General features: G+C 48.2%; 1 protein-coding gene across 3 annotated transcripts in view; it reads right to left on the bottom strand.

Annotated features, from left to right (window-relative positions):
• The window catches only part of ITGA9 (integrin subunit alpha 9), a 368,469-nt gene that overhangs the window by 286,020 nt on the left and 61,500 nt on the right, over nt 1-20,949 (bottom strand). For all 3 annotated transcript variants that reach the window (XM_017508435.1, XM_017508440.2, XM_017508439.2), the window contains 5 exons: nt 19,643-19,780; nt 15,098-15,203; nt 13,380-13,474; nt 9,162-9,252; nt 6,712-6,757 (listed from right to left, as the gene is read on the bottom strand). In XM_017508435.1, the coding sequence (XP_017363924.1) occupies nt 6,712-6,757; nt 9,162-9,252; nt 13,380-13,474; nt 15,098-15,203; nt 19,643-19,780 (476 nt within the window). The remainder of the gene's footprint in view (nt 1-6,711; nt 6,758-9,161; nt 9,253-13,379; nt 13,475-15,097; nt 15,204-19,642; nt 19,781-20,949) is intronic.

The following is a 20,949-nucleotide window of genomic DNA, read 5'->3' on the forward strand; positions in this document are numbered from 1 at the left end:
GACCTCCACCAACTCATTGGGCATTTTTCTAAAAGAACTTGATTAGTGGAGTCCCAGCTGGTAACAGCAAAGTACTTCAGAGCAGAGGAAATTAATCTGCCTGGTCTCACGACCAAATGAAACTCAGTAAACATCCACACACTCCTCCCTGCCATGAACCATCCCAGTGCTTGATGAGCGGACAGCATCCCTGGACTCCCCAGGCCATTTCACAAAAACTAAGAGTAAATTAGCTCCCGCTGCTGACATCTGCTCAGCAAGCCTTCACCTAAGCTACTGCTCAAGCTTCTCCCTCCAGGCCTCACAAACAGACCTTTTTACCTCCAAAAAGCCCCAGCCTTCACACCACTGGGTTGACATAAGAAGATTACTACGGGCATTGGCGGCTGGAGAACAATGACCCTCATGTACAATGATCCCTCAGAACCAGGGTGATAGGGCGGATGGGAATGATGACCCACACCAACTCCAAGAGAACACAGCCTTAGGAAAATCTGGGTGAACAAGGAAGTGAAGACACACGAGGCACAGATGGGGCGAGGGGACGCCACCGCTGCCACCATGCTGGGAGATCGGGTCAACAGAGAGCAGTGGTGACAGACGCAGTGGAACTGTGGGACTCCCAGAGCAAATCTGGCTGCAGGACAAACGGAAGTCAGACAATAGCAGTGCCTGAAAGAAGGCCAACACCTTAGGCTTTCCATTTTCTTCTGGGTTCATCCTTAGAGGACACTGGCTATACATCATAAGGTGGGTAGCTTACCCCTGGCCAGTGTGATTATGCAGATGCCAATGGACACCCTATAAAACCCTATCAACCTGGCCAGACGCAGTGGCTCACACCTGTAATCCCAGCACTTTGGGAGGCCGAGGCGGGTAGATCACGAGGTCAGGAGATCAAGACCATCCTGGCCAACAAGGTGAAACCCATCTCGACTAAAAATACAGAAAAATTAGCCGGGCACGGTGGTGCACGCCTGTAGTCCCAGCTACTCAGGAGACTGAGGCAGGGGAATTGCTTGAACCTGGGCGGCTGAGGATGCCGTAAGCTGAGATCATGCCACTGTACTATAGCCTGGGCAACAGGGCAAGACTCCATCTCAAAAAAAAAAAAAAAAAAAAAAAAACAAGGCAACCCCGTCCACCTTTCAGCAGCCAGCTCAAGTGTTCCCACCCCCAGGAAGCCTCCACCAGTACTCCTGACAGGTGGGCACCCTCCCGCTCTGTGCTTCCAGCTCTGTACACACACCTCTGGCCCCCACTTACCAAGGTGAACAGTCATTGTCTAATTCCAAACCTGCCCCACCAGCCTGCAGTAACCCCCAAGGGCTGGGATCTGACAAATTCATCCATAGTAAATCTGCAAAAACCCTTGTTAAATAAGTACAAATTTGAGTCCAGCCCAGGGGACTGAAAACCACGAGGGTACAAAGTCTCACAGGTGGACTGAGGTACCAGGGAGAGCCGGTCTCCACTCTGCCCAGGGCCTGCTGTGTCTGCTCGTGGTACAGAAGAGAAGCCTAGCCCACCCTATCATCCCCAGGGCCACCTCGTCAGGGAGGAGGCTGAGTCCTCCCCTCACAGAAGGGCTCTGCAGAAGACAATGCAGCGAGCAGGAAACAGACGTGGGCAGCGCAGACAGTGACCTCGGTGGAAGCGGGAAAAACAGTATCCTTTGAAATGGACCACAGGGACCCTCACAGGTACATCGCCTTCCCACAGCTGCCAGATCAGTTCCCTTAAACCTTTTTGTTTCAACTCCAAGTATTGTTTTTGGACAAAGATAAGCCCAGAAATTTTTCAGAGGCCTCTGATCACTTCCTGTGACCTCCCATGTCGGAGCACCAGGTGCCTATTACCCTGACACAGGACCTGCCCCCTGAGCTAATCCAAGGGAAGCAAACTTCCTGAGGGCAGAGAGGGCCAGCCACATTCCTGGGGAAAGGAGAGACTGTGTCTCACAATCCCGCCTACAAATGTGCCAGCCTCTGAGATAAAAGCAAAGGGGCACCCAAGGATGGCACTGCAAGCGCTTTCAGTGCTTTTTTAAAGAAGCGGGTAGCTGGAACACTTCTCCCTGACGGCCAGCAGTTCAAATCCTGACACTTCACTTCCAGGTAAATAATACAACCAGTCTGGATGCCCTTTGATGTGCTGTTCAAGGTGCCCTGGCCTTCTGCAGGGCAAGGACAGATAAAGAGCCTTCATCTCAGGTGACACTGACAGGCTTCTGAGCCAGCCCTGGGGCCAGCTACCTCCAGGGAGCTAATTTGGGGTCATATAATTGAAAGCCTCAGCCACATTTTCTCTTAGCTGCTGCCCATAGCGTTCCTAACCCACACACCTCTGGCCTCCTGTCCTTAGGACAGTTAGGACTGATGGGCAGTGCGTATCTACGTGTGCATGCACGTGCGTGGTCTCTGAGCTCTCCCTGCTTTTCTAGTCCCACCCAAAACCTAAAGCAACTCAAAATCTAATTGTCAGTTAGGCCAGGCCAAGCCAAGCCAAGGCCCTACTTATAGTCAGCTGATACCTCCAGGCCTCCTAGTTCACTGCTGCTCAGCTGAATCCCAGGACTTTATCAACTGCTGCCCATGCAGACACCCAGCCTGCTGGCCCCTCAGACCTACTCAGCAACCCCTTTGCCTGCCCCACCTTGCTCTGTCTCGGAGGGACTCCAGCTCGTCTTTGAAGCCTTCCCTGCTCTCCCTGATTCCCGTGTCCTCCTGGAATAGAGGGTGGGCACCCTCTGTTTCATCCTCATCCACGTACCAAGCTGAACCTTGCCCTGACCTTATTCCTATCTTGGGGCCTGGCTCAGAAGATGAGGGCCCCTCACCCCCAGCCCGTGAACCGGATTCCATCCCTGATCCCTGGAGCAGCCTCCCATCTCCCTCTTGTCTCTTCAACCTCTCCAGGCCCCTTGTGGGTAGGCACAGGGTCGGGGCATCAGGGCTCACTCAGACGAGGGTGAAGCTGAGGGTGAACGCCTCTGATCTCTTCCAACAGAGTGAGGGACTTGGGAGACCAGAAAATGGCTCAAAGACTTTCTTGGCCTAATCACTGATCCGGAGCCTCCCATCCTTCAAACACCTCCCTGAACTACCTGCTGGTCCCATTTGCTCCTTTGCAGCCAAGCTTCTGGAGAGGCAGTCAAGAGTCACTGTCTTTTCTTGCTTCTTCCCTCACCCACCCACAGTCATCTGGCTTTTGCCCCATCACTTCTCTAGAGCCACCACGGCCAAGGGCACCCTGACCTCCCCCTCCCCCTCCCCCTCCACCAAGTCTCAGGCCTCACTCTGCTTGGCTCTTCCTGCTGACCTTGACAACGCTGCCCAACCAAGTAACCCTGCCTTATAATCCTCACAGCACCTACCACCATCGAGAATCACCTTCCCTTTTATATTAATAAGATCTGCATGTCCCTGGTCTCCTCACCCATAAAATGGGGATAACGCCCCCACTTACGTCATGGATTGTTAAGAAGACTAAGAATTATCATGTGTTCTGTCAACTAGAGGCTGGATGAACAAACTCACTGATATTCAGTCAAAGGAGTGCTACCCAGTCAGGGGAAAAACAAGCAACATGCCAACATGAATGAATCTCAAAGGCATCACGCTGATTCAGAGAGGCCAGAAACAAGAGTCCATACTGCATATTCCCATCGATGTGAAATTCTAGAATGGGCAAGATGGATCTACGGTGACACAAGTCAGAACAGTAGTTGTCTATCAGGAGAGGGTATGACTAGACGAGGCACAGGAAACTCTCCGCGGTGACAGAAGTATTCTTTATCGTGGTGCAGTGGTAGTCACACAGTACGTGAGTGGTCAAAACTCAGGGAGCCATACACTCAAATTGGTGCATTTTACTGTATGCAAATTCCACCTTCATATAAAAAGAAAACAACAAAGAATGAACACACATGAAGAGCTCGCACCACGCCGGGCATGCTACGGCAGCTTACCACATTGATTGCATTATTATTCACTTGCAAATAGCTCCCCGGCTATAATCTAAGGTCAGGGGCCAGGTCAGGTTCCGCATCAAATCCCCGGATCTGATGTGTGGCTGCGTCTCAAAAGGTCAACAGACTTTAGCCGAATGAATAAGAGAATGGATTACCGGGACCACAACTTCCCTACATGCTCCTCGGCGGCTGCCGTGGCCTAACCACTCTTCCTGGGCCTTCTCTTGGCCTATTGCTCAGGGCAGGGCTCCCCGGGCTCTCTCCTAGGCCTCCTGCTCAGGGCAGGGCTCCCCNCCTAGGCCTCCTGCTCAGGGCAGGGCTCCCCGGGCTCTCTCCTAGGCCTCTCGCTCAGGGCAGGGCTCCCCGGGCTCTCCCTAGGCCTCTCGCTCAGGGCAGGGCTCCCCGGGCTCTCTCCTAGGCCTCCTGCTCAGGGCAGGGCTCCCCGGGCTCTCCCTAGACCTCCTGCTCAGGGCAGGGCTCCCCGGGCTCTCCCTAGGCCTCTTCTCTTAGTATGTGCTCTGCCTGGAGTTCTCCTTGAAGAACTTTACGTTTGTCCCTGTTGAGCTCCAACTCACTAGATTCAATCCTTCATCCCAGGCTGGAGGCTGGGGTCTCCCACCCACTATGTAACTGCCTTGCTTTACTTCACATCCTTATGTGAGCAAACCCCTGGAGAAGGCTGTCCCTCACCATGGAGAGAAAAAGAAGCTCACAGCAAAAAGACTGAAAAATACAAGAATGGTGAGAGAGCACAGTCTACATGATGGGCCTCCAGCCAGATGGGCCAGGATTTAAGAGGGCTGGTTTTCAACTGTGAGAAGTTGAGGAGCGTGTTTTGTTTGAGAAGCATCCTGACAAACCAAAGTAAGGTGCTCAGGATAATGAAGAGAGCAAAGAAGACATCATGAAAGCACCAAGCAGAGCAACCAGCTTCACTGTCTAACCTCAGTCATCTGGAGCACAGAAGCTGTGTTACCCAGAGGAAGGGCTGATAAAGAAAGTGAAAATCCAGTCACATGGGAAGTAATTACAGGAACCAGGGAGGCCTTATCTTAGGGAAGTCACCACTTAGGGGACTCAATTGCCATCTTCAGATACTGAAGGGCTGCTATGTAAAAGACACAAGCCCAAGAAGCAGAATTTTAGGGAGGCAAATTTAACCCAATTTACATAAAACTTGCTAACATTTATTAAGCAGTTAAACCAGGCACTGTTCTGAACTTTTTTTTTTTTTTTTGAGACAGAGTCTTGCTCTGTCACCAGGATGGAGTATAGTGGTGTGATCTCAGCTCACTGCAGCCTCTGCCTCCCGGGTTCAAGCGATTCTCCTGCCTCAGCCTCCTGAATAGCTGGGACTACAGGTGTGTGCCACCACATCCCTCTAATATTTGTATTTTTAGTAGAGATGGGTTTTCAACATGTTGGCCAGGATGGTCTCGATCCCTTGACCTTGTGATCCTCCTGCCTCGGCCTCCCAAAGTGCTGGGATTACAGGCGTGAGCCACTGTGCCCAGCCTGAACATTTTACATGTACTGCAGATGGTCCCTGACTTTTTCAACTTCACAACCGTAGGAAAGCCATAGGAATGCAACACACTCCTTGACTTACAATGAAGCTACATCTGGATAAAACTGTCCTCAGTTAAAAACACCATGTTTTGACTTAGGATGGGTTTATCTGGAAATAATCCCATCCTAAGTCAAGGAGCATCTGTATTGCTGTCCTGGACAACATAGGAGAATCCTGAAACAGAAAGGTCAGGGGACTTGCCCAGGAAAGTCACCTACTTAGGGCAGAGTCAGGGTTTGAACCCGGCCACCTGGCCCCTGAGTTCACACTCAGCCTCAAGGCTCTTCTGCCTCTTCAGTAATTTAAGATTTAACATTTCCCAGGGCAAGCTGGTTCCCTTAGAAGTAACTGGGCTCCCACTCATGGGTATCTCGCTCCAACAGGAGGCCGTGGCCCTGCAGTGGAGACCTGCAGAAGGTACTGCTGAATAAGAAGGATCTGGGGTGTCGAACCACATGGCCTCTGGGATCCCTTCCAGCTCTGACATTCTACTAGCCTATTTTAGAAAGTTCTGCCATCAGGTTATTAACAAAACCTAAGAATTGGCTCCCACTCCAAAGTGTAATTCTGCCTCCTCTGACTCATACAGCTGGAAATACTTGGAGAGGGTTCACAGATGGTGGCGGCGGCCCAGTGGCTTTTGCAGGAGAGATCCAGACTGCACGGGCCTCAGCAAGCTCTGGGCCTCGGCTCACGTCTCTCACCTCTGCTGCCAACAGGGAATGACATGCTGTCTAATGGGCAGGAGGCTCCCGGTCCCTGGGGTGCTGCGGACTGACTACAGGTGAGAAAGCAGGTGTACAGATGAAGAGACAGAATGAACAGTGCTTCCCAGCACCCGCAGGAAATAATAAAATATTCGTATGGCACATTATGGAAGGTTCTTGGCCAAAGGCAAATAGCTTTAGGGCTTAAGAGTTAGGCTACCCCAATCCCTACCTAGAAGCTCCCAGGATGCTATCATCTCATACCTATAAGCCATTCAAGGCCACAGCTAGAATCTCTGGGATACAGAATAATTAAGACGAGAAAATAAAGTAGTATTTCCACTTAGTAAGCACCTCCAGCCGACAAGGGACAGGACAGAGGGAAGAGCCCGTGAATGGTGAATGGCTCCATCCCTCCCGCTGAACAGCACAATCCAAGAAGCAAGAGTGAGGCCTCTCACCTGAGAAGAACCACGCTGTCGGACATGAAGGCTCCAACAGTGACATCTGAAAATGAGAGGTTTACAGCATTCAGAAACTTGCTGAAGCCCCTACCCAGCCACCCCCTGGAAAGGCACCCTACAAGGATGGAGGCCCAGCCTGGAGGCCAGAGAGCCCTCTGACAGCCGCTGTCTGGGCTACACAATGATCTAGTAAGAATGGAAGCCACCCTCTCCGACGTGGCAGCCAACTACACAGGCTACTGAGGCCTTGAAATGTGGCTGGTCTCAGTTGAGAGGTGCTCTAAGTGTAAAATACACTCCGCTTTTCAAAGACCTAGTACAGAGAACCATTAGCTACCTCACTAATAACTTTCATATTGGTTTTATGTTGAAATGATATGTTGGCTATATTGGGCTAAAAACATTATTAAAATTCGTTTTTTTTATCTTTTTATGTAATTACTGGAATATTTTAGATTACACATATGGTTTATACTTCTTTCGACATCAGTGAATTAGAGAAAGACATACCTAGAATTCAGTGACTCTTGGAAAATGCTCTAGGCTCTGAAGTACATGGAATCATCACCCTCCACCCCTGATTCTCTGTGACCTGAGTATCTCATGGTATGTCTGTAAAATGAAGCTAATTATCCCCAGGACCTTCTTCAAAAGCTGACAGTATTTCATTACATTTAAATCAGAAAATATTTATTAGTCATTATGTAATATTCATTAAGTACTCACTAGATTTATAGTAAATATTTAAGAAATACATGAAATTAGATATTTAAGTCAGAAAATTCATAAAAATACTTGGTAAGCTATAAACCAAGACCCTGGCTTAACTGGCAATGTTTATTCCTAAATAACTTTAATTTAGGAAGTACTTATTCTTCCAGTGGTTCTATGCCTTTCTCCCCACCAACCCAACCTGGCAATATAAACCCCTGGCCCTGGGTTCCCACTATTGCTTCACAGAACCAGGCATCTGAGTCCAAGAGGGTCTCAATCTGTGTACATCACAAATGCACTGAGCATCTATATGATGCCCTCATTAAGGAAAAACAAAAGGCAAATCCACGAATTATAGTGTTCCTGCAATTTCTCCACCTGGGTGTATTTATTAATTTTGTTTTTCAGTAGTCTTTATAAATTAGCCGTATGTTTGAAAATAAAAGAACCTGATAAATTTGTCAATTTCCTTATGAAAAACACAAGATGAGAAATTCCGATGTGTTGTGAACGGTGAACACCTTGCTCACCTCACGTTTACAGAAAAGCCGCGGAACCACTGGGAAGCCTGGGTCCCTGTGCCCTGAAGGCTCTGGGCAGTCCCTCACATCGAGTCTCAGTATCCTTGTCTACAATGTGGGGAAAACACCCTATCCTACTTACCTGCTGGGGTCCCTGTGAGATGCACATTGCATATGGAAGCATTTTGTACATATTAAATGCTAAACCCATATAAGATACTATTTGGGGGTGGCCACAAATTGCCCAGAACAAGAACCGCTTTCTCAAAGTTAAAAAGACCCACAAGGATCTATCTTGGGACAAAAGCTTCAACACTGACTTCTTTCTATTCCCACTCTTCCTCTTGGCTCTGTACTCTTGAGGAATGTCCAAAATTTTTATCTATACAAAAATACACAAATGTGGTGTCCTCATATAAGACTGCATTCGTTTTCTTAAATTTTAGTGGAAAGAAATGTTTCGCAAAAGAAAGATGAGTACAAAATTCAGGGAAATGTTTCCTGAATTCCATGACCATTCTGAATTTTTCCAAATTCTTACTGTTGTTTCCTCACCTTACCCCACTTCATCTTGAAACACCTGAAGAACCACTACTCCACCACCCAGGCAATTTGACCGAAGCCAGGTATCACTTGGGGTTGGGTTTGAAATCATGTCTTTTTATCCAGTTAGCCACAACCACCACAGGTATTAATTCACCCTAAAGCCAAGCCAGCCAGCTTCGGATGGTAAAGGTCTACTGTGTCCACGCACAAGAGGACATGGTTTTCTTTTTACTCCGAATCTTCCTCAATAATTTTTTTCAAGAGCAGGGGCGAGAGACATGGCTGGGGGGTGCTGCTCCTTTTCCCTCCAAGAGTAAGAAGCCTTTGAATACGGTTAAGCACAAAGGAAAACAGGAGGTTTCACTACTCACAATTTTAGATGTGGCCAGTGCTTTTTTTCTTCAATGGAATTACTGCCACAGAAACCACTATAAAAATCCACCCTCCTGGTGCTAAGCCCTACAGAGTAGATCATTTTAAAACCCCAAAATAAATGTCAACATTATTTTCACCTTAAAATTGAACACCAGGCAAAACACCCTGTTCTATTGTGTGAACTGTCCTAATCCTAAATGGATGTGATGATTGCTAACCAGACTGAAAATTATTCTACTTCATGCATTTATCTTCATTTATCTCACGTGCCCTTAAAGAAAAACAGCTTACCAGGATAGCCGTTTCCATCCATATCAATCCCTCCCGATATGGACTGGCCAAACATCCGGAGCACTGGATTTATCTTCCGCCCAGACAGTTTCTGAAACAGATAATAGGGAAATGGAGTCACAGGAAAGGTCCACAGTCACAAATAAGAACTGTGACTGCTTTATTCCAGCTTCCCTAGGATACTTGGTCCTAAAGTTGTCGAAAGAAAAAAAAAGGAATCCTAATGGGATCGGCAAGTCTTTAGCAGGCAGTTGAAGACCACCTACTCCTTTATTACGACTTGCCTTGGCCAAATGTCATCATTTAAAAATTTGTCTAAGTTCTGTGCTAATGAAAAAATCCACCTAGACTACCGTGATAATGTTTTGACATGTTGAAGTTCAACATGGATAAAGTTTAACTTCCATTCCTAATGGAGGTTCTGTTTGTTTTTACACAGGTGTCGCTAGCTGAAATTCTAAGAACACATTTACCTTCTCTCTTTCTTCCCAACTATGTACTAAATATTTAACACCCCACTCCTAAGAGGCACACATTACAGAGTCTTTCCCTAGACAGACAGGTAATTCACATGTCTAACTGGAAAAGATGACCATGTGGAAACTTCCTCTCCAACCAGCCAACCAGATCTATAGATTCTGGAGCTTTACAAACAGGAGGGAACAGTTTTACCTGGTAAATCTAGAACTCCATGGTCCTGAACCTTCTTCAACTGTAGGAAATCTTAAAAACTCAGCTGAAGATGCCCTCCCCTCTAAAAGACAGCCCCCTCAACTAACCAGAGTTTACAACTTTACTATGAGACACACTCACATCTATGCTTACTTTATATGTTTTTTTAAAAATGAAACTTTCTTTTTTTTTTTTCTAAGAGATGGAGTCTTACTCTGTTGCCCAGCCTAGAATGCAATGGCACAATCATAGCCCACTCCTGGGCTTAAGTGATCCTCCCTCCTCAGCCTCCAAGTAGCCGGGACTGCAGGCATGCTCCAATATACCCAGCTCTTTCATATTTTGTCAGACGGGATCTCGCCACATTGCCCAAGCTGGTCTCAAACTCCAAGCCTCAAATGATGTTCCTGCCTCAGCCTCCCAGGGGACTGAGGTTTCAGCCACCATTCCTGGCCGTGCTCACTTTTTACTCATCATTGAGTTCATCGCACATCCACACAGGCAGCACTGATTCAACAATATTTGTGGTACAAACAGCCTTTGTCGCACACTGAAGCTGTGCATGAACATTCGTGTGGCACAGTTCCTCACAAAGATACTGAACTTCCTGAATCAGAAAAGTCCCATCTTCTAGGGTCTGACCTACTCCTTCTGCCTCTATCTGCACAATCTCCTCGGGGAGGCTCACCTCCTGATGCCCTCGCTGTGAAGGGTAAGAGAAATTCTTAGCTTTCAAAGCACAACAGAACCAGATTCCCAGGTACCTAGGGGCTCGCTTTGACTTTCTTTCCTTACCCTTCTCTTTACTGAGTCATCCTGCAGAGAAGTCAGGAAGGCAGGGAGTGGGGAGTTTCCACAGGATCTGCAGATGGAGGTCCCAGGGATGCCCCCTGACCCCAGCTGCTGATAACTGCAAATAACCCTCCTAGAAGCGATCAGAGAGGGCTGCCTGCCATCCTCAGTTAAGCCATCCAACAGGAAATGTGCAGGCATCAAAGTACAAATAAGAACACTGCAGGAAACACTACAGAAATGTTTCACGCTAACACGCAGAGCCCTACATCCCACAAGGCTCTGTCTAAACAAACATGTATGCGTGTCTGCACATTTCTTAAAAGCCATGTTTTGAAGCAGACCCTCTCGGCTCTGAAGTCCAAGAACTCTAGCAGCAGCTTGCCCTGGGTCTACATTTCTAAGGTGTATGCTGTGGTTGGGACGAGGGGGAGAGTGAAGGGGTGGTCCATCTGGGGGTGATGAGGCAGGCTTTGGTTATTCCACCAACATCTGCAGGTCATTGTGCTATAAAGCCAAGAAGATAAGTCTGCCCAGTGCTAATAACCCTAAATGAAAACCACGAGCCCTGGAAACCTCCACTTGACCAGGTTTCTATGCCATGTCCCTTACAGCAAGAGAAGGATCACAGGGGCTACCACATGTCCGGAGGGCTCTCAAATTAGGAAAGGCACACGAGGATCTAAAAATCAACACACTCCTTGGTAAACTCAAGAGAGAGTTAAAGAGCAATGTGGAAGACGTGTAGGCCCCGATCTCACAATTTACCCAGCAGAAATAATACCGATCTGGGCCAAAGCAAAGCAATTCCATTGCCCAGAGTTGCTTCTGATCCCTTCCTCTAGCTCCCCCACATGATGCCTGCTCTGGCCAGGACCTGGGCCTGCAAGAATCTGCCATTAAAGGCTTGTTTTTCCATTTAAATCACTGCCCTTATATACATATTGGCAGCTTGGAAAAGTATAATCATGGTTGCTTCTTTCTTTTTTTTTTCCTTACGGGCCCAAAAGCACTTCTCTTTGTCAAAGCGAAGGAGCCCGCCTGCATGCTGACAAAGGCAGGCTGGTCCAGCTGCTATCCCTGCTTCCTACTAAAGACGCTCCATGCTGACCACAAGAGTTATACTGTGGTTCTCTGCAGGGATTCCACCCAGCAACCAAACAAAACACTGGAGGGCCCTGGAGGAGGGGAAGCCAGGGTCTCCCACAGGCTGCCCCTCTGTGTGATTGGCTTCCGAGGTCCAGGAAAACAAGCTTCCCGGAGGATGCATGGAGGGTGACCTTGACCACCGCCCGAGCACGGGGCTCCTTGGATGACTTTCAGCTTGTCACACTGGGAAGAGCATCCCTGACTCAGCCTAGGGCAGTTCTCAGATGTGGCCCCCGAACTTTGCCCAAACCCCTTCCTCCTGCCTTGTAGGCTGAATCACCAAAGAGTGTATGAACCCCACCGTTATGTATTCCTAATGAAAAGGGGATGGTGTGGATAGGTAAATGCCCCTCAGACTGTGTATGCCTCACGGCAAAATCGTTTCCACATTGGTAACCTTCCCTCCTGAGCTTCTGAGTGCTCCTTTTTGCAATGTGGAGTTGAGGATGGTGGTTACAGTCAAAGTCACGGCATCAGACTGGCAAAGATGCTGTGGCCATGCTGCCACTTGCGACCTGGGGCAAGTTAAATAACCTCCTTGGGCCGTAGTCACCTCATAGGTAAATGGTGGATAATAAACGGACCCATCTCATGGCTGCTGTGAAGGTTAACGACAAAGAAAGGGCAGAGCACACATCCACGAAACAGTCCCTCCTCTTCCCAAAGCCCTGTCTCCTGCAGGTGAAGCACTGAGCTCAGCAGGAGGCTGGCAGAGAGGGGATCTGAAGCAGGAATGACAACAAACCAACCCGCCACCCTTAATTAGCTTATCTCTATCTGCCGCAAGGACAATTATTCATGTAGAAGTTGTACTTACATTTACATGCTGCCTCTTAAAATTAAAATGTAAATACATACATACGAGTGGGAAGTAGTTAGGACGTAATACGTGTTCAATAAATAAATATCTGTTGCTGGAAATTTCTCAGGGTGTGTCCCCTTCTGTCTCTGACCCACTGGGAGTAAGACCTGACCCAGTGCCATGCCACACGCAGACATCCTCAAATATCCTGACAATGCTTCTGCTGAGAGCATGACTTCCTTTTTTCCCATGGGCTGGACTTGACACCATCAGCAAGATTGAACACCAAGCTGATATGGCAAAAAACAGAACTCACCACTTCCATGTTCCCAAGCCTGGGTGCAAGGGCAGAGTCCTAACCGGCTCCTGGTTTTAAGGCCAGTTGGGACAGCAGCCTGTGATCAGTTTCAGGTCTCTCCACCATGGACCACTGTCCTTCTAGATAATATTTTAAAACATATTCCCTTGGCTTAGCATAGATGATTGACAAAGGAGTCACCAAAAAGAGAAAGCTTCCTTTCCTTTCTTAAATAAATGGCTCTAACTCTGAGTAAGAGTTGAAAATTATCTTCTTTAGGCAAAATGCATCCCTGAGCATGAGCAAAACTTGGAATTCTAAGAACGCTTTTCTTAGTATTTAATAAGCAATATTAACTGTGTCTTTCACTAAAAGGTGGGAAGGTCAAGGTCAGAAAGATGTTGTTTTTCTTTGTACCTCCAGGGCATGGTGCATAATGAAGGTTCCATACATGTTTGTTGAATGAATGTATGAACAGTTGCCATATCACTCCCATGCCAATTACCATTGAGTACTGAGGGACTATCCCACCGGCATCACCATGATAGATATAGACCGCCCCTGCGAAGTCGTCCTCCTTGGGTGCGCCAATGGCCACATCTGAGGGTAGAAAAACAGCTATGGGTTAAAAAGCCACATGAATAATATAAGCAAAGCTTCCTGAATTCTGGTTATCACGTCTGAGCCCCTGGATACCAGAAAGTCTTGGTTGTTGATTATTCAACCATTAATTTAGACACATGATCTCTTGACAGAAAAAAAATGTAGGCCTGCTGTGGTGGTTCATGCCTGTAATCCCAGCACGTTGGGAGGCCAAGGCGGGCAGATTGTCTGAGGTCAAGTGTTCAAGACCAGCCTGGCCGACATCACAAAACCCCATCTCTACTAAAAATACAAAAATTAGCTGGGCATGGTGGCACATACTTATAGTCTCAGCTACTCTGGAGACTGAGTCAACAGAATCGCTTGAACCCAGGAGGCAGAAGTTGCAGTGAGCCGAGATTGTGCCACTGCACTCTAGCCTGGGCAACAGAGCGAGAGACTCCATCTCAAAGCAAAAAAAAAAAAAGTACAGCGAAGCCTATAGAAGCTAAGAGTTTAGTTCCAAAAAAGTTTCTACCTTCTGCTCATAAGAAAAATCACTGACCCATCAAATAAAATAAATGCAAATATAATCTACCTGCCCTAATTTCCATAAGGGAGAGTTCCATAGACAATGGTGATTGCATAACTGAGAAAGTCAACCCTACTCCTGGATAAAGGAAACCCAGAGAAGGGCATTCACTTCACACACAAGAAACATTCCTCTCACAAACTGGCAACTCCTAGAACAAAGCCTAGAGCTTCCTAACTTTTTCCCTTGCTTCTAACAAAGCCATGTGTCTGCAGAAGCGAGGCCAAAGGGGAGCAAAACGAAGCTCTCTGTGGCAGTGGCATGAGGTACTGAAGACGTCTGGATGGCTGGCCTGGGCAAGGGCTGCCCCACCTCCACCACCATATTCCCTGGTGACATGGCTGCTCCACCTCCCCACGTCTGTATGCCGTGTATGCAGCGAGACAGAGAGAGAGGCCAAGAGCCTGTGAGGAGCACTGCTGTCCAAACAGACCTAGGTACATATGCCTCCACGCCTCCCAAGACATACACGCACAGACACACACACACACGCACACGCACACACGCATGCATGCACACACGCATGCATGCACACACACACACACGCATGAACACACACACACACACACGCACACTCTCAAAAGGCAACCCAGCTGCTGCTATAATCAGGGAGAAGATGCCTAGGTCTCTAATTCTCTCCTCACTCATTTCCCCATCAACATGGTAGAGCATCATGGAGCATCGAAGGCTCAGAGACAAGGAGAGTTGGTGGCAGGAGGAAGCTGTCCAAGCTTCTCTGCCATAAGAAGCCCCAGATGGACCAGTCCCAAGGTTTGCTTCCATGCAAACAACAAAGAACACTGAGCTGGTGAGAAGGGATTATGCAGAGGCAAAACTCCAGCGGGCTGGAAGCTCGATCCTGAGCGTCCACACAGACAGCATCTCCAAACGTGTCCTCTCTCCCCACTGCACAGTGATGGGCCTTTGGAGTGGGCCCGGAGACCGGGAGCATGCCACTGGAGACCGACAGTTGGAGGGCAGGCTGCCCCTCCGAAGCCGGGCCATGTGCTGCAGCTGGAGGGCCCCGCGCACCAGGAGCACTCGCTCACCTGAGAAGCCATCGTCGTCCAGATCACCCAGGCTGGCGATGCTCTCTCCAAAGTGTGCATTGTAGGCACCGTCCCCGGTGAGAGTCAGCTGCTCCTCAAGGGCTCCCTGGGAAACAGGATGGAGGAGAAGATGGAAAACAAAACAAAAACAAATAGAACAAACCATAAAAACAATTAAAGAACCAGAGCTTGAACGCTTCCCTGGTAGAACACACTCATCGACAGGAAACACCTGGGCAGAATCGCAGGAACCCAAGCTTCTCCCTCCTGCTGGTAAAATGAGTCCCTTTTACCTGCTCGACAGGATGGTCTCCCATAGCCTGAGACACGTTTTCAGGGAAGGAGAATGTCATGGCAGCCAGTGACTACACCTCCCCCTTGTCCTAATGCTCTATATAAAAGCAAACCTCCCTACCCACCTGTCCCCAGTGTGCTCTCAGCTTTCCTTCGGGGATAGCATTTTCCCCAAAGTTATTCTAAAAGGGTATACATTTTTCTATTGTTTTTCTTTCCTGTGCCTTTTGGTACAAGTTTATAAAGATGTTTTATAAGGCGCATGTATAAATTATCCTGATACAGGGACTCATGGTTCAGAAAATCCAAGCACCCAGTCACTCTTGGCCAGGGGGTGCTGTGGTGCAGACATCACTGTGCCTATCACTCATGCATGGCTCAGGTACGAATTTCCAGAGAAAATACTAATCATCAGAGGGAGGGGGTGGATGGTGTACAAAGGCAAGAAAAGTCATCTGACTTTGGGTGAAAAAGTCATACCCAGTCTCATCCCAGATCACTGGCACGTGAATACCAGAGTGATACAATGCAGTCTGTCTTGAGGGATGAGACACACCTTCCCCAGCGCAGAGGCACTCTGGACCCACTATGTCCACAGGCCATTTCGTGAGTGTCTGGCTTTTATCATGACCAAGTCTTCTTTTTCACTACAAACACAATTTACAACTTGAAAACAATAAAGGCATGATGATTTCTTGGGTCAATGAAACCTCCACCCCAAAACACAAATATGCATTCATTTCTTTCTCTCAGTGTGGTGGGGAAGAGAAGGGGAACACCAGCAACGGACTCCTGCTACGCACCAGGCACCGTAGGGCCAGCTCCTCATTCAAATCACACAACGACTCTATAAGGAAAGTCTTACGATGCCTCTCACTTTCCAGATAAGGAAACTGGGCCACCAATTTCAAGCTGTTCACCCACATCACACAGGCTAGGATGTGGCAAAACCAAGACTCAAACTCAGGTCCACCTTGCTGCGAAGTCAGCATTTTTCCCCTCCTCCACCCTGCCTTCCGATCTTTATTCAAATGGCTAAAATTCAACAGAAATGAGAATACCCTGGTACTCAGAATAACCACACATCAAGAACGCTGGTTGGCAGGGAGAGTGTAGGTACACTGTGCCCATGGAGGTCTGGGGGAAATTCTTGTGCTTCAAGAGTCCACCTCCTAGCAGGGCGCGCTGGCTCATGCCTGTAATTCCAGCACTTAGGGAGGCCAAGGTGGGCAGATCACCTGAGGTTGGGAGTTCAAGAGCAGCCTGACCAACATGGAGAAACCCCATCTCTACTAAAAACACAAAATTAGCCGGGCGAGACGGTGCATGCCTGTAATCCCAGCTACTTCGGAGGCTGAGGCAGATCGCTTGAACCCGGGAGGCAGAGGTTGGGGTGGGCTGAGATCGCACCATTGCACTCTGGCCTGGGCAACAAAAGCAAAACTCCATCTCAAAAAAAAAGAAAAAAAGAGTTAAAGTGTCCACTTCCTGATTTAGACACAGTCTGCCTGTTGGACCTGACTCCCACACAATGTCTCAGTCTCCTGCAAATATAAGAGCAGGCACCATTGAATGCCCATAGCACTCATCTGTGTAATATGCCCTCCTTTCTCCCTGCACCCTGCTGTGACCTCCTGGAATGTCAGTGGGGTTGCAGGTGACAAGGGTTCTTGCAACAGGTGCCAATAAGCACCTGCCCTCCCAGGTATTTTATTTGTTTTAGAATCAGAGTCACTTTCTCGCCCAGGCTGGAATGCAGTGGTGCAGTCATAGCTCACTACCGCCTCAAGCTCCTGTGCTCAAGGGATCCTCTCACCTCAGCCTCCTGAATAGCTAGGACTACAGGCAGCCACCACTGTACCTTGCTTGTTGGCTTGTTGACTAATTGATTAACTGATTGACAAGCTCTCACTCTGTCACCCAGGCTGGAGTACAGTGGCATGATCACGACTCACTGCAGCCTCCACTGTCCGCACGCAAGCAATCCTCCCACCTCAGCCTCAGCTGGGACCACAGGCAAGCACCACCACACCTGGCTGTTTTTTTTTGTTTTTGTTTTTTATACTTTAAGTTCTGGGATACATGTGCAGAACATGCAGGTTTGTTACATAGGTATGCACATGCCATGGTGGTTTGCTGCACCCATCAACCCATCATCTACATTAGGTATTTCTCCTAATGCTGTCCCTCCCCTAGCCCCAGTGTGTGGTGTTCCCTTCTTTGTGTCCATGTGGTTCTCACTGTTCGACTCCTACTTATGAGAACATGCAGTGTTCGGTTTTCTGTTCCTATGTTAGTTTGCCAAGAATGATGGTTTCCAGCTTCATCCATGTCCCTGCAGAGGACATGAGCTCATCCTTTTTGATGGCTGTATAGTATTCTGCAGTGTATATGTGTCCCATTTTCTTTATCCAGTCTATCACTGATGGGTATTTAGGTTGGTTCCAAGACTTTGCTATTGTGAACAGTGCTGCTATAAACATACGTGTGCACGTGTCTTTACAGTAGAATGATTTATGATCCTTCGGGTATTTACCCAGTAATGGGATTGCAATGGTATTTCTGGTTCTAGATCCTTTTTTGTGTGTTTTTAGTAAAGATGGGGTTTCACCATGTTGTCCAGGCTGGTTTTGAACTCCTGGCCTCAAGTGAGCCTCCTGCCTTGGCCTCTCAAAGCCTCCTGGTTTTAGATCTGCCTTCCTGAAGAGCCTGAAAACCTCAGCGTGAAAATAAGGCTCTGACAGCCCCTGGCTCTCCTCTTCCTGCTTCCTTCCTTTCCGGCACCTGCCCAGTTAGTTACAGTGAAACCACTGTCCTCTCCTGACTGGGATACCTAGCATCTCAGACACTCTTAACAGTATACTTTGACCGACTTTTTTTATTATGGAAGTATGACATTTTCACTATATGGGAGATGTTTAGATAAAACTAAACAGAGAGTCGTTATTCACATTCCCTATGTATTTGGCTTATTTTTAAGGACTGGTTGTACATGCAGTTTTTATACTGTTTTTCAACTGATTACCTCATAAGCATTTTCCGATGTTGGATAAAAGGTTGGCAGCACCAGAGTGTTTTCAATGAACCATCTCCCTCTTATTGAATACTTGTACTTCCAGATCCTGAAAACACTGCTTTCTCACTGGTCTCCTGCCTCCACAATGCACTGCTGTCCCCCAACCCAGCCCCCACCCCCTCCCCCACACTGGCTGCAGAGGGCCACAGGCATCTTTCTGTCCATGTCACATCCCTCTCATGGTTCTGCAGAATAGGGGACATCAAGATTATTGGCCGGGCATGGTGGCTCACATCTGTAATCCCAGGGAGGCCAAGGAAGACAGATCACTTGAGCTCAGGAATTTGAGACCAGCCTGGGTGACATGGTGAAACCCCATCTCTACTAAAAACACATCAAAAATTAGCCAAGTATGGTGACCCATGCCTGTAGTCCCAGCTACTTGGGAAGCTGAGGCAGGAGAATCGCTTGAACCTGGGAAGCAGAGGTTGCAGTGAGCCAAGATTGCACCACTGCACTCCAGCCTGGGTGATGGAGTGAAATTCTGTCTCAAAAAAAAAAGAAAAGAAAAAAGAGACTATGGCTCCCACACAGTCCCCTGCCCCTCCATGCTGAAGTGAGTGGTGCTGCTGCCTCACACCCCAACCCACTTGCCCAGCTCCCCACTGGGAGCTCCGCCCTAGCCCACCCTGCCTGTCTGCCAACTCCCACTCCTTCTTCAAGATTCCACAGCCATTGCGTCCTCCTCTGCTTCTCTGGGAAGATGTGCATATGCTCCTAGAGAGGTGGCATCACCTTGAGACGAAGCATGCCAGCTCTGAGCCAGCTTGCCTAGGTTCAAATCCCAGCCCCGCTTCTCAGCTGTGTGATTTGGGACACATTACCTAACCACTCTGGGCCTCAGTTTTTTCACCTGAAAAATAGGCACCCTTGGCACCACGTGGACACCGCATCAAAATCTCTCACAGAAATGAGGAAGAAGCGTCCCTGGTGCATGGAAAGCACTCAAAAGACAATTATTAAGACTCCTCCTTGGCCCATGTGTCTGCAGTTGGAACATTGTATATAACTTTCCATTAATGGACCACGGAGCTTATTCAAGACAGAAATCACATATTTTCATTTCCTCTGGGTAACGTGGCCCAGGGCCCACCCAGACGGGTGCTCGGCCACTACTTGCTGGACAAATGTCCCTCCCCAACACCCATCCCCACGTTCCCCAGCACTGTACTCACATTTCCTCTGTTGATGTAGACGGTGACCTGTCCCTCATCCCTGATCTCAGAAAACATGGGGGCCCCCACCAGCAGGTCAGAGAGGCCGTCCCCGTTCAGGTCAACTGCGCACAAGGAGGAGCCGAAGTAAGAGCCCATCTGCAACCAAGTTGAGTTGCAACAAAGCATTCAGTGTCTGCTCTCACACAAGGGGGCCCTCTTTCCTCCAGCCCATTGGCTTTAGAAACATTTGCTCCCTGACCCTTTAGAGGCTGGGTGGCTGTGCTGCCCCATAAACCAGAATGCCTAGCAAAGAGTGAAATACCCAGCTTCCAGCAGCAAGGCAGGGCCCCAGGCAATGTGAGACAAAGCTAGCTGGCCTGGAGTCCCCCATTCCTGAAGTCCTGGCAAAGGGAAGATACATCGACTGATGCCCAGAGAATGAGGTACTGTTTTTAAAAATGCAAGCTAAGGTTACAAAGATATGTTACAACCATAATAAAAATGCCCCTTATATCAGACATTTGACAAGGCCAAGCAAGTAGGAATATGAAATCTCACAACACAAGAAAGGCATGAAAATAAATGTTACATGGGGAAATAAGTTATTCTCTCCCAGTCCTACGCAGAGCTAAAGGCTGGTTAGGAAGGCATGGGCTGAAGTGACAAAAAAAGGTACAACTTTTAAGACTATGTGACTGATGAGGGAACAGAGTGAGATAACATTGACTTTTAATTATGGCTTAATTAGGGGTCTCAGGATCCAGGCAGGTGATATAACAGCCATAAGAAAAGAAATTAATGTGGCAAGTGACACTTGTCTTCCACGTCTACTAACAATAGGGAGTGTTGGAGACCGTGGCAACCTGGCGCCCACAGCCTGGCTAAAGGAGCAGCTTCTACCCAGATGCAGCTAACTGCCACCAAGAGGAAGGCTGACCCAGAGAGGACCAACCTTTCCATTTTTCCAAAAGAAGCCAAACATTTAAAACTTTATTTAAAGCGCCATTGTTTTAAATGTTCGCAACTACATCATGTGTAAAAACAATAAACAAATACTGTGGGGGCCAAACAAAAGTATCTGCAGGCTGTATTCTTTCCGAAGTCTGTCAGTTTGCAACCTCTATTTTAAAAAGTGGGGGGGGCAGGCGCAGGGGCTCACACCTATAATCCCAGCAATTTGGGAAGCCGCGGTGGGTAGATCACAAGGTCAGGAGTTCGAGACCAGCCTGGCCATGGTGAAACCCCATCTCTATTAAAAATACAAAAATTAGTGGGTGTGGTAGCAGGCACCCGTAGTCCCAGCTACCTGGCAGGCTGAGGCAGGA

The sequence above is a fragment of the Cebus imitator genome, unplaced genomic scaffold (assembly GCF_001604975.1).
Source record: "Cebus imitator isolate Cc_AM_T3 unplaced genomic scaffold, Cebus_imitator-1.0 Scaffold391, whole genome shotgun sequence".
NCBI lineage: Eukaryota > Metazoa > Chordata > Mammalia > Primates > Cebidae > Cebus > Cebus imitator.